General features: G+C 35.5%; 1 protein-coding gene across 1 annotated transcript; it reads right to left on the bottom strand.

Annotated features, from left to right (window-relative positions):
- Window positions 1–202: 202 nt before the first annotated feature.
- LOC107008076 (acyl-CoA-binding domain-containing protein 4) lies at window positions 203–12,772 on the bottom strand. Its single transcript, XM_015206981.2, has 18 exons — window positions 12,466–12,772; window positions 11,968–12,038; window positions 9,613–9,676; window positions 9,465–9,536; window positions 9,160–9,354; window positions 8,995–9,072; window positions 8,608–8,706; window positions 8,360–8,429; window positions 6,535–6,596; window positions 5,543–5,682; window positions 5,047–5,173; window positions 4,837–4,951; window positions 3,709–3,797; window positions 2,835–2,918; window positions 2,488–2,670; window positions 1,710–1,865; window positions 1,029–1,088; window positions 203–758 (listed from the first exon to the last, which is right to left on the bottom strand). Exons 1-18 carry the CDS (start codon window positions 12,625–12,627, stop codon window positions 576–578), a joined length of 2,010 nt encoding a protein of 669 aa, XP_015062467.1. The 5' UTR covers window positions 12,628–12,772; the 3' UTR covers window positions 203–575.
- Window positions 12,773–14,555: the final 1,783 nt, after the last annotated feature.

Below are 14,555 nucleotides of genomic sequence, written 5' to 3'. Positions count from 1 at the left end.
TTTTTATCTAAATACGAAATTAGTTAATTATAGGATTAGTTTCAACGCTTAAAAAGCGTTGAACTGAAGTCTAACCAACAGTTTCTTTGAAGCTAGCAATTTTATCCCTTGCCCATAATCTTCTCTGTCGATATTCCAAGGATGACAGTTTAAACAAGAAGTAACTGAATGCAACCATAGGCTAAAAAAGTAATACAATTCATACTACATTCTATGAATAACTCTTAGCTTTTCCATGAGACAAATACAGTAAGACGAAATGCATTACAAAAATCCATAAATACCTGAAAACCCCATAACAAGTAGTTCTATACTTTGTTACCAATTAATTCTCTTTCTGAGGATAGTTCTGGTGAATACTCGACCAAAAAATAAGTAGCACTAGTAGCCACTCATAATAATACAACAAAAGTCCCGCCTGCCTTGATACAAAAGACATTACTTCCCTCCACCCTAAAAGAATTCTCGACTCCATACCTTATTCTATCTGTAAAAGAACAATTAACAAAATAAAAATATTTTTAATAAAAAAAATTATCAATGAAAACTGGTTTTCTATTATCAAACTAATTGCATCAAGCATCATCTTGTTGATTAGGAGGAGTTCCAGCAATCCATCCCCATACTCCACCAGAGCTCTGCCTTCGCTTCTCATTTAAGGCTTGCTCTGATGCAGCCTTTTGTCGTTGGAGTAGCTCAAGTTCTTTCTTTAAGCTTTCCAGAGTCTGTAGCTTTTGTCTTAGCTCCGCAACATCAACCTGTTGAAATAGCTTAAACTTGGTTACTTCCCATACAATATGCATGTATCATGAGTAGGTGTGGGTGTACAGTGGGAGACATAATATGCTAAGAATATATGGTAAATCTTCATCATCTAGTTACAATACCTCATAATAATCTCAGCTTTGGAATTCTCCAGTATATAAGAGTCAGGAAAACCCCCACCCACCCACCACAAAAGGATTTTAAAAAGAAGTGTAAACAGGAGTTTTCTTTAATATGTTGTCATAAATTTAACAATTCCATACCTCTAGTTTGAAACATCTGGATTGTTCAGAAGCAAGTTGACCACGTACAGATTGGAGCTCCTGCATAATTAAGAGAATCATAATTGAAACTGAATGTTACTGTTGGATCATGCCCAGTCGTGTCCCTATTGCCAGGAAGCAAATTAAGGACCTCCACTGGAAGAAGAAAGAGACCATTGCACATGAAACAACAAATCACAAAAAGGATGCATAATGCCAGATATTTTCCCTGTCACCAAATGCTTTTTTGACACTAGTTCTGCACATTAATATTGATATTGTTTTTATTATGACTAAGAAACCGGGAAAAAAAAAAGGGGAGTGACTCAATCATTCTTCAGCAGTAACAGTGAAAATTAGTAATTGCTTAATCTAGATACACCAGGAACTAACTACAATGGAAAATGGAATACAGACAGATGAAATATGAAAAAAAGGTGCCTTGGAAGAACAGTTCCAGAGTTCCAGACAAATTCACTTTTTTGCGGAAGGGAACCATAAATTACAAGTAGCCTAATAACTCACTAAGCATTATTAAAGTGCAAAAGATACTAGTAGAAAGAAGAAAACCAAGATGAAATATGTAAGCCCAAGTTCCATCAAATTAGAAAGAAGATAAAACAGCCTAAGTATTTGCCAACACTCTGAGAAGCAGACTTATCAAAATGAAGGAGTAGTTACCTTATAAAGATCTGTATTGCGAGCCTCAGCATCAGTCAAGTCTTGCTTCAGCTGAAGCGTTTGCAACTTCTCTTTGCTGAGAGATGACTCTAAGTCTTCCTTCTCAGCTTTGAGGGCAGCTAAAAGTCGTTCACTAGTTTCTTCAACTTTGTTCACCTGCAAGATGAGACATAGGAACAAGTCTCAAGGGAAAGACGAGGAAAACAAACAAAATGATAGCAGTGAAGAGTATGATCGTACAGAACAAGTATTGTGACTGATATAAAAAAGAACGTGACAATGTAGTGGATTATCAGTTGCAACAAGAGAAGGGAGAAATTTTGATCCCATATAAATAGCATTAAGTACATGCATGTGTACTTATAAAACTCATCAGTTTGCTAGACTTGGACTCATGTCTGTGTACCTGTCCAAACCCAAGCTACATATCCAAAATAAATTCATAGTCTTTGCCATTCTAATTAGATAAGAGTAGGTGCAATGGGTTATATCTCTTTGAAGGGATCCAATCAATCAGAGCTGAGCACTTCAATGGAGTTCATAGCTTGAAAAGCACATCCTTTCACCTACTAGATTAAGGCATGCATAGTTATTTTCTAATCAGAGTACAAATCATATCTGGACTTCAAACTCCAGCTTTATAGACCAACATACCAACTGTGTATAAAAGACGTTAAACAAACTAAACCGAAGTTCTTTTTCTAAAGCCAAGCAACCAAACTCACATCCATATCATTAACAATTAATGCAAGATAACAGATTTAATATATCATAATACCATTGGTTCAGATTCAATGTTGTCCACCACAATTTCCCTTATTTTTCCTTCTTGGACTGTTGCAATATCTGACTCCAAATCCCTCGTGGCATTAGTAGCATTTTGCATTGCTGAAACACTATCAGGTACAGGAGTCTCCATAGATTGCAAAGTTGATCTGTGGCTCGGTTTCAGTACATTGACCTTATAAAGAATAAAGCAAAGCCACAACAAAGATATTAAGTAGTCATAACAGGGATAAAGAAACCAAGCAACCCACAAGCTGCCATATAAGGTCTGATCTGATAGTGGAAAGGTGAGAAAAAAGTTCATCTGTACCAGAAAAGAAGAATTATTAGCAACCTCACCTCGTTACTATACCGCCCATTGTATCCTCCGAAAGAAACTAGGATATCTTCACCATTGTATGAACACAACACCAAACTCAAGCCCTGTTGACACGAGAATTATTATAATGCACAATTTAATAAGATTTTAACATTCAGATATACAGAAACAAACTATCGAACTCCGCAAATGCTCAAAACTAACATGCCGTTATTTATTAATGATAAATCCATACAATCTCAAGTTTGAAGTATACATTTCTGTCTCATGTGATGAGTGTCCATACAGTAATAAAGAACACCAAACAAGTTTTGCTCCAGTTCATCAAGAGTTCTAAGCTCTAACAATTTTCAGTGTTGTTTAATTTTGTATCCAACAACGAAATCTAGTTTCAGAACTGTACTATTCAACCAAGTCATTTGACCGTTTAGGTGTAAGCTGGTAACACCTGAGAGTGAGCTATCTTGATACTATGGTCAATTTGGATTTTAGTCAAACTTATCTTCAGCACCCACAGAATATCAGGGATGAAGGAGATCAGACAATACAACTGCTCATGAAGTCTGCTGGATAATCTTCTGCAAGTCCAACTCCACTACCTCAAGTCACATTGATACATATTGCAGATTAGACCAGAGTATTGACCACACCTCGAGAGCAGAAACTAAGGCAAATATTGAAGAGAAAAAAGTACGACGAAAAGCTACATGCACCATATCAATATTACAGACATGAAGCTCAAATTAGGATAGTCCAATCAAGATAGCTTCTAGTATACCATCACTATAATAGAACAAAAGTAGGTTTTGTAACCTAACCACCAAATGCTTAATTAGAAAAAAATAAACTATTTAGTGATTTAGAAGTCCAAACACTAGTCAGAACATTAAATACCTCACTAGCAAGAGGAACACGCCCTTGAACAGTTGTTACAGTGGACCAACCCAGTGTAGACATGTTGAGGACAACAGTTTCAGACACCCCTGTAGTAAGTACAAGAGAGTGGGAAAATAACATAAATACATGAAGTTTGTACTGGTTAACAAAAATTAACAATTTTGAAGCAACAATAAAGTGATTCACGGAATTGCCTACATCGTGTAATGACCAATTATGTCCTATTGGATAAGCATAGTTTCTCCAAGTTCACCAACAATCAGAACCAAGAAACTAAAATGACTTCCTCACTGACTAAAGTTCCTGTCATACAAAGACCAAACTACTTCCTATACAGACCAAGAAGAATAACCAAAAAAATGCACTTGAATCTGATTTGCTACCTTTCATAGCATTAAAAAAGCCCAATGCTACCATGAATCAGGTTCAACAGACATTTTATATGTTTTGGAACTAGAATTCGCTTCCTTTGTGAAAAAAGGGTTGCACAGTTAGCCATTTCTACCTTCTCCCTGGAGAGAATTTTAAAATGGAAGAATCACACAACGAAAAAAGATGTGAACGTGAGCATAGATGAAATATATTTTAAGATGGAAATCAGGAATGATTGGAACCACTTGATTGCAGTTCTCCAACAACGCAGGACACTTCACACTAGCAGAAGTACATTGCAACAGTATAGATAGCACAATTGCTAAAAGGGATTCATGAGACGATCTGAAACTACACCCAGACCCATAAAGGAGGAATTTATCTGATTGAATGATTACTCTTTTGCGCCCCCCACCCCTCAAAAAAAAAAGACTGGTTATATCATCATCTCTTATAAGATTAAGGCCTTCAAATGTTATGACAAAAAAACTGTCTTGATTCTTCATTACAAGGCATAATGTCAGTATTTAAGCAGTGACTTCTAAAGTTCTAAAAAAGGTAAATAAGACCTGGAAGGAAAAAAAAAGGAAAAGTACAAGATCCTAATATAAACAACACTGAGGAGGTTTTGTTCATGCAAATGTCACAACATGCACTTAAGAGGAGCTTGCCATTTACTATTCTCAAGAATAAAAACTTGGAAGTTAGAATTGTTGTGATCCCGAGCAAATTGTTAAGAGGACAAATGCATACCACTCTTATTGTTGCCTCCACCAGTAATAAACCAATTCTCTCCAACTGTCACACCAGCATGGCCAGCACGTGGACTTGGTATTTCACCCTGTTGAGTAGGCGTTGACCACTCCATCTACATAAGTAGAATATATAGAAATCACCCGTTATATATAAAGAATCGTACTTGAGCAGTTTGGCAACAGCTAAAAACTGAATGCACTGTCTCACAGTTTGTAAATCAAGGACATGCAGATCATTGAAGCAAGTAGCATGAGAGCCCCCGCCAAAAATGAGAAGGTATCGCTCAGCATGTACTGCGGCAGCATGGTCAGACCTTGGAGAAGGAGCCACCCCCCTACCAAAAAAGAGCTAGGTGAATGAATAAGGAGTTTACATAATATGAAATGGTAAAACCACTAGGATTATTGCATGTTGATAAAGGTATATTGCTGCTAAGCGCTTGTAGAGATAAGCTTTCAAAGAGAAGATATAGAGAATATTATACACAGATTATTTCTCTTTTAATTACAACATTTTTGACTTGGGATTGTACCTACACACACAAACATTAGGAGCAAGCTAGCCTGACAAGGTTATCTCTTGTGAAAAGCATAAGCTTGCGACAGACACACAGATGGAGACAAACTTGTTTGTCCTTCAACAGGCAAGCAAGAAAATACGAAGGGGAAAACAAAGATGCTTTAACTTCCTAAAAGAATCTTACAATGTGTCCATTTCATCCCAGGTCATGGTTTCCAAGTCTAGAATGTGAAGATCGTTCAAAAGAGATCGATTTGCATCTTGGCCTCCAAATATTACTAAGCTTGTTCCCGTAAGGGTAACTGAATGACCTCCACGAGATAACTGCAAAAGCAAAAGGGAATTTTATTTTTTAGTCAAACGAGAAGTACAAAATAATTAGTGAGCTTCTTTCATTCACACTTAAAATGGATAAGACCAAAGATGACCAATTACATGTTAATCCCATGCTATGTTAGTTGGGGTGAAAAAGGGAAATTATGAGACATTATATGGAAAACTTACAAGGTATTATGAGGAGAAAATGTTGATCAAGAGGAGAATCCAAACAGAGATAAAAGGAAAAGGACTACATAGAAATTTATATATACAAGGTATTCCATTTTCTTCAATTTCAATTTCACTTCAGCTTTTGTTTTTATCTGTCCTGAATTTCTCCGACAGTTTTTGTCAAAGTACCCAGAATTGGTTGACCAGATCTGGTATGAATCCCACCCCCACGTCAACACCGGCACTGGTGCGGCACCAAAAGTGAAGAGTCCAAGCAATTTAGTGTTTTATAAAATGAAGTAAAATTGGAGAAGTTGTCTTCAATTTTCCCATCTTTCTAAAGCAAGAGTAAGTGTATCACATTTACTTATCTTCCAACCTACCAAACAACTTTAACCAAAATATCAATACTCATTTGGAACGTAGACTAGTTAAGTTCTCTCTCCTTAACCCCCTCCCCCCTTTACGCTCCGCCATAGAACCAAACACAGGAAAGTGCGAAAATGACAAAAGAAACCATGAAAATGGAAATCCTGAAGGAAATCAAATCTTATAACTGAATGTAATGAAGAAAACAGCACTTTAGATGGGAATCATCTAAAAGAAGTAGTTATCAAAATCTGAAGCAAGGATGTCATGAAACTTAAAGAACTCAAAGGGCAAAGAGTCATGGCATAACAGACATACCGGCGGCTTTCCATAAGTCTTCAAGTTTGACCAAGTATGTGTTTGCAGATCAAATACCTTAACTGGCAAATGAATGGAGCATAAATTAAGCACAACAAATATTCAAGTGAATAAGATTCTAAAAAATAGATGTTTATCTGTTGATAGCAATATTTCTCTAATCACCACCAGCAATTAAGATTTGTTAAGAAGAAAGTCATAAAGCAAGACCAACACAAACACCAAGATGAAGCAATCCCTAGGCAAGTACCTGAGCTATTGAATGATTTGAAGTCAACTAACATGCTACCAAATAGAACAAATGGAGAAGTGCTAGGAGTGCTATGTGATAGGAAGATACCAAAGTGGAAAGCAAGTTCCACAGGACAACTGTGAAAGCAATGCTACACTAAAATGAATATTGCACCTTTTCATGGCTCTCGTAAAATGTGCATGCTAATATGGACATTAAGCCATAAAAAATTAAAATTAATCACATATGACTGAGGATGCAAAGTCTACACACAGCAGATAAAATAAGAGAAGCTGTCTTAGAGAATCTGTCATGTCAGATGTAGACTTCCAAATGCACCAGCCAATAGTTGCAAAACTATAATCATAGGAAGTGGTAACATGAAATGACATACACCTAAACTCCCAGGGAGAAAAGTTGTCTCAAAAGACATACAATTTCTAAGGACCCCTGAACCAACAGCAGAAAATGATGAAGCAAATAATCCATATAGGCAAAACCAACTAGTTGGAAAAGACTTAGTGGATGTTACACTTACGTCAGAACCTGGTTACAGAAAATCTCGTCTTAAAGAACTCCCAATTAGTGAGTATTGGAACGAAATGGGCTCTAACAGATCAGCAGAACAGATACAGAGGCTTCATATAGCAGATGACAACTAGTTGAAGAATAGTTAGCTGTAGTACTTCTAACCAGTGGTGTAAACGGGTGATGCCATAAAACGTGAGAGGCTTGTTGGTATGTTAGAATCGGAAAGTCAGTAAAAACTTAAAGATAATCTGGCATACTGTCCCTGTTTGCATCTTTTCGACAATCTAGTTAGAAAGGAATAAGAGATGTTTTGAAAATCAAAAAAGCCATGTCTTTTGTAAGAAATAGATGTCTTCAGAATTTATTCTTTTGGTATATTAGAGGCATGGTAGATAACATTTGTCAGTACTTGGAGTTTGTTGAGGCACTGAGAATGTAGCAGCTTTGCTGTGTTTTTTTGTATTTTAAGTACCTCTGTGGTATGTGATAAATGAAATCATGTTACCTTTATCAAAAAAAAGTTAGCTGCTGTGCTTCAATACCATCTAAGTATATGCAACTTTTACAGAGTCACAGAGACAATCTCCAAAAATTACATAAGACATTTTCCACTTCCTACAAGTTAAACATAAAGGAGGGGCTTAGGGGGGTACATCTTGCATCACAGAACTGATTTACCAAGCGCATTATTCCAAAAAAAAAAAAAAAAAGGATGGAGAGAGGGAGGAGCAATTTTCTCTCAGAGGTCCAGCAAAGAATTCACGGAAACAATTTGTGGGGTAAATGAGAAACTCAAACAAGCGACCTAAATTAGAAAAGTATAAGCACAAAAAAATTGCTTCATTTCTGCAGTAAGTTTGCTATCGTACGCCAAGAAAAGAGAATGCACACAATCACAGTGAATATAACCAACTGACCAATTAGCATGTCTTCCCGGTAGGATCAGACTTCAGATCAATTTTTAGGCTGTTAGTATATAACTTGCCACTAAACATCATGGCATACACTGCTCATATACAATGTCAAAGCAAATGAAACCAATCTTAAACAAAATGAACGAACCTTGCATAGTTTCAGAAGGATCTTTTGTATGTCCACCAATTGAAATGAGTTTATTTCCTCCCCATGGTATCTAGAAACACAAAAAGAAAACCCCAAATAAAAAAGGAAAAGCAAAAAGAGAGAGAGAGAGAGAGAGAGAATGCAACTTGATGAGCTAAGAGAAATTTCAAACTTAAATGAGCTGAATCCTTGCGCAAATACAGTAATGAGTGTGACCACCATTATATTAAACCAATATATGTACTAACCAGGGAGTGACCAGCAAAGGGAGCTACGGGCGCTTGAGAAGCCTCACCAGATGTTTTAACCTCTACTTTCGACCATGTCCAACTTCTCAAATCCAAAGCCTGCAATGACCCTCAAACCTTATTAGAGAATTCAAATACCCAGCTAGCAAAGAAGAAAAGCTAGTTTTTATCAGGAAAGATGGAATCACAGAATAGAACAAGATATAAAAGCAAACATCTACAGTTTAAAGACTAACAACAAGCTTACAAGCACATCCACCAAAAGGTATTAGCTAGAATATAGAAAATCTGCTGATTCATGAGAAAAACTTCATAACTGATGATCAAGAAATCATCACTGATCTCCTAGAGATATCAAAGACCACCTTGGGCAGACAGTTCACCCACCTGTAGATCACTAAGGTAGCGTCCATTGTGGTTCCCTCCAAATATATACATCTTATCATCAATAACGGCTGCCCCATGCTGTGAAAGGAGATGAAAAATTTGAAGAAGGGAGTTTAAGAGAATTAAAATTAAATTAAAAACCAAAGAGTGCAAAACAAATACTACCTCGTATCGAGGTTTTGGCCGTGGACCAGATATAGGAGGTGAAACCCATTGGTCATACACACCAACTGCACCAGAGCCTTCTGATACAACATCTTTATCCTGAGGTTCTGACAAGCTTCCCTTTTCAGCAGGAATAGTTTTTATCTCAGGAAGAACATTTCCATTTTCAGTAACTGGCTCTGTTATCGTCTCATTCTGCACGAAAGAAGAAGTTGGGGACATCAAATTAAAAAAGGTCCAGATGCACGAAACAACTAGAAAAAAGTGGCTTAAGAAGAGAATCGTATAAATTAACATACACTCACATTCTTTTCACCCTGTACTGCAGGCTCTGAAACAAAGTTTGAAGCCCTTGAATACCATCCTGGATCTTCCTCCTACCAAAACATGTTAACGTATTTAATTCATACTCCTAAGTTATCGAGAGTTGGGAAGAGTTAGATCTACACAAACCTCCAATATTTTCACAAAAAGACGCATTGCCTCTGTGGAAGCCATGTTTCCAAGCCCATTCCAGCTTCACAAATAAAAAAAGAAACTTTTAGTACACAGCTAAAGCCACATCACTGATATGGGAATACTTAGTATAGTAAGGTAGGAAAGAACTGATCTGCACTGACCTCTAAGATCATATGTAAAACAGAAGATCAAATTAAATAAGAGAAGGAATGAGAGATCAATCAATCAAAGGTGGCACATAGATTATCACTCAACTTCTAGCTAACTAACTAAGCCAAAAGAAGAAATAAGTAACATTCAACGCAATCGCCTTAAAAGATGAAAAGGAGGAGGAAATAAAAAGGCTATTTGAGTAGAGGTAGGGGTCATTTGATAGAGTGTATTAAAAAAAATAATGCATGCATTAGCCTTGTGTATTACTAGTACCATTATTGTTATCCACTCTAATGTGCATTAAGGTGTGTATTGCTAATACCATGGATTGCTAGGTATTAGCACTGCAATGCTTTTAATGCATTGCCCCTCAATACCTTTTTTATATCTTTTCCACCATCATAGTGAAGGGTATCTTTGTAAATAATTTTTTTAATGCAATGCATTCTATTTTTAATGCATCAAACCAAAAAATGCATATCTATGTATAATTAATGCAAGCATAACTAATCCATACATTGCTAATGCAAGCATTACTAATACACTTTATTTTGCGTTATATTAATACACTCTACCAAACGACCCCGCAATGTTTAAGCCTTCTCTTTGTTTTCATGTATTCTTCTTCTTCTTCTTGAGTTTGTTGCATCTTCATTTTTTTAATAATTGTTGTCCCAGGTTTGCTTGCAGGTACCTCGATCAATTCCATAGCATACCTGCTATCTACCACCAGCACAGGTACCAAGTAACTTTGTCCACCAAACAGATGGAAAGAAATCGCCGAGTGTTTTCTACAACTTGTATTTCTTTTCTTCCTCTTTTTTTTTTGGACGAAGTTCTTTTCTTCCTTTTTCTTGTTCCTTCGTCTACTTCTTTTTCTTGTTTTCCTTGGTTAATTAATTGAAAGTCAAAAATTGATTTTGATTTTAACAACAGAAAACCCAGTGTAATCCCACAAATGGGTTATGTGAGGAGGTGGGGGTGTTGGGTATGCAGCCTTTCCCCTACCTAGTGAAGGTAGAGAGGTTGTTTTCGATAGACCCTCAGCCCAAGTAAAGCATATCAGAAACAAGTATGGAAAGGAAATACAGCAGTAAGGAAGTTATGCTAAAAATAAAGGAGAAGGGAACAGTGACTACAATACATAATATGGTAACCGAATCAAAGGAAACAGCAAGTGATAAAAAATATATTAGTGGAGAGTAATAATAACAATACTGAAAAAGGAAAACTAGACGACGCTCGACTACCAACTAACTTTCTATCTTAACCCTTGACTTCCATATCCTCATATCTATAGTCATGTACTTGGTAAGCTGAAGTTGTACGTGTCTAATCACCTCTTTCCAATACTTCTTATGCCTACCTTTAATTTAAATATTGTCATATTAATATGGTCATCAGTACGTTTGTGATGTTCTAATTAGTGCTTTTAGTAGCAGTCGAGAAAATTCATGTCATAATTTTTGTAAATCTGGTGAGTTGTGTGGCTCACCTCGAGGAAGCATGGGCTTCACTATTCTCTTTTTGCTTAAAAGCCACATGGTCCTTGTCATTATTTCACGAATTTCACAAAATCATTACCATCAATCGTTTCATTCTCATTTTAGTGGTCAGCTTCCATTTATCTCATCAGTTTACCAACAATGGTTCGGTCAGTAATTAGATCATTCAAATCGTCAAGCCCCATTAGCACTGAACTTCAGTCATCTGAACATGATAATCAGCCATGACTGACGGTAACCGATGCAACTCATAAGTAGTCATCTGGACGTGTTAATCAGCCATGACTGACGGTAACCAATGCAACTCATAAGTACTTCAGCAATAGGGTCCACATATAGAAGAAACACATATCCCCTCTTTTGCACTCGTAACTATATACATTGAATTAAGACATCTCTCTCTCTCACTCTCTCTAATATAGTATTATCTAAGTCTTTGCACCGATCCTTTAAAATATACAAATAGTAACAATTTATTCATTAGCAGACAGATTGCAGAGAATACACTGTCTAATAAGATTTTGTTTCTTACTGACAATGACAGCAAAGAACCATCTTCTCAAGTTGAATTGTAGAATCAAACTACAGGTTACAAAGAGACAAAGAACAACAAGCATGTATGCTTATCCTAGAATAACATTATCAGGCTTAGATATGCAAATCGTAAAGGAAAAAAGAAAGAAAAACAAACCTTGTCCATTTACTTTGTTCTACTGGACTCCAACTTCTAGGCTTAGGAATCTTACAAGGTCCGACAGTTGCCTGCAATTAGAACGTCAAGCAAAAATTACATCTTACAAAACATGCTAGAGTTGTGCATTCCACTAAATTATTATAAACAACACAAGCATTCAACTCAGCCTTCCAATTTCCACGGTTTCGGCAATCCTAACTCCTATAGAGTCTTCTTTATATTTACATGCATTCATGCAATGCCTATGTTTGATGTGATTTTAACATGAACCATCTAGATCTACATGAATTTCAACCAAAACAATATTCCAAACACGCTTTCCAATTGAATTATCAACAAATCAGACGTTCATAACAATTACAAATGAAGATTACAAGTACAATTTACATAATGCAGCACTAGATCAAGCCATTTGAAGAACTCAAAGTAGATAAATGAAATCATGAATGCGTAGAACATCAGAAGTAAATGAAACCGACAGAAAATGTTGAGAACCTGCTGATAGAGGGCATATAGTAGAAGAGCAGCGTCGTTTGAGAATTTGGAGCTGACACCTTTTGTGGAGGAGTCGGAAGATCCATCAAACCCAGCATAAGATGCCGCTGCATAGAATCGCTCCGGATACGCGAGGCCAGAGCTTACCCTCGCCATCGCCATTTCACTTCTCTCACTCACTCTGAAACTTTTGTGCGTTTTCTTCAGATCACAATTTCAGATCTTGATCAATGAATTCTACAAAGAAAGTGAAGATTTGGAGTTTTTTGATTTACTGTTTATATATCAGAAGATTAAAGGAGTGAATTAAATTGGAAATGGGACAGTCTTTTATCGACAGCGCTTTAGTGTAGTACATTTTGCTTCGTGAGCTGTACGCTGCCCTGATGGTTGTGACACGGTTCATAGAAAACCTGCACCTGACCGAAAAATCAATTAAACTTATCAGATAAATTGTTTTTTTTATAAAAAGTAAGAAATTTATCATAATATTTGAATTAGTTTCATATGAAAGTTTCATATGAAACGAAAAACATTAAACACAATCGAACCAAAAGAAAGAATACATTTATATCATTTATATTGCTTTGTAATATGTTCATAGACGTGTTTTAAAAAAAATTACAATTTTTAATTGTTATTATTTTTTTAGAGTCAAATTATAAAAATTTTGACTAACATTTTATGTATCTTTTCATCATATTGATATACAAATTATGTGGCTTACTTTCATTTTTAGTGTGTCTCAAAAAGAATGACACATTTCTATATTAAGTAACAATGTAACTATAAAATGTTTATTTTACCCTTGATGAAATGATTTACAACCACATTTATCATTCATTCTAGACCATAGTTTTAAAAAATCTTACGTATTTTTTTCTTAAACTTCGTGTCAAGTCAAACTAACTCACATAGAATAAGACGGATGGAGTAGTACTTTTCGTATAGATTTTGAATATCTAAATTTTTTTATTTAAATATCAAATTATTATAATCTAATTAAACTCTTTAAATATATAATATGACAAATACAAATAGACGAAAATAGTAATTTTTTTTAATAAGTACTAAACCTAAATAGTTGTCCGTCCAAAAGAGTACTACTCCCTCTATTTCAAAAAGTATAACCTAGTTTGATTTGGAATGAAGTTTAAGAGAAGAAATAAGACTTTTTAATCTTCTGGTTCTAAATTAAAGTTATGTCAAATGTATCAAAATGCCCTTTAATTTTGTGGTTTTAAACATGTCACGTGAAAAGTTAAAATTAAAATATTACCAAAAAAGGAAAGAGATTATTTTTTTTAAACAAACTAAAGAGAAAATAGGGATATTATTTTTTAAATGGAGGGAGTATGTGACTGAGGAATGCAAATATGTCTACATTAGCTAAGGCAATAAATAGTTTTGGTCAAACACTCACACATGGAATTTTTTCTTTTGGGCTTCAAAGTTATTCATCAGGCGGCCCGAAAATTCATTGTTAGCCTTTCGAACCCTTTGTGTACTTGTGGATAGTGGTGGCTTTGTCAATGAGTCATTTGCATGGATTCTTTTATCTTGAGGTGATTTGTTTTTTCCAACTCAAATTAGCAGTTTTAATTTATTTTTTTCCATCAAAAGAATTGCCATATAATATAAATCATGCTTCATAATTTCTATTGAACTTATGGTGTTAGCAACATAAGTTCATTATAACCCACAAGCTATATTAAAAACAAAAAACAAAAAAAAACTATACTTTAGTTCCTATAAAACTTCAATCATAGAAGAAAAGTTTAGTTTCAAAACATTATGCCTTAAGAAGTTCATAATTCACCGCCAAGGGCGGAGCCAAATTGGGGCAACGGGGTCATCTGACTCTTCCGGTAAAAAATTACATTATTTATGTTGGGAAAGACAAGGCACTAACAAAGAATGCCTGACAGGATAACAGCGGAAGAATACCCAAGTCTATACTTTCCCTTTTCGATTTGAACCAAGAGAAGACAAACAACCACAAGCAATATGATAGTAAGGCAGCAAGTAATTCAACCAAACAAATATAACAAGGCAATAATAAACCAATCACACAAGACACCAAGATTTAC

Source organism: Solanum pennellii, chromosome 1 (genome assembly GCF_001406875.1).
Source record: "Solanum pennellii chromosome 1, SPENNV200".
NCBI classification, from domain to species: Eukaryota; Viridiplantae; Streptophyta; class Magnoliopsida; order Solanales; family Solanaceae; genus Solanum; species Solanum pennellii.
Note: the sequence above shows the minus strand (reverse complement) of the source record. Positions and strands in the feature narration are given on the sequence as shown.

Excerpts from the sequence above, each read along its gene's own strand:
- LOC107008076 (XM_015206981.2), bottom strand. The coding sequence starts at position 12,627 with ATGGCGATGGCGAGGGTAAGCTCTGGCCTCGCGTATCCGGAGCGATTC. Across the intron at positions 9,073-9,159 it reads GGCCAAAACCTCGATACGAG|CATGGGGCAGCCGTTATTGA; the intron begins GTAGTATTTGTT and ends CTCCTTTCACAG. Across the intron at positions 1,089-1,709 it reads GCAATACAGATCTTTATAAG|GAGCTCCAATCTGTACGTGG; the intron begins GTAACTACTCCT and ends TTAATTATGCAG.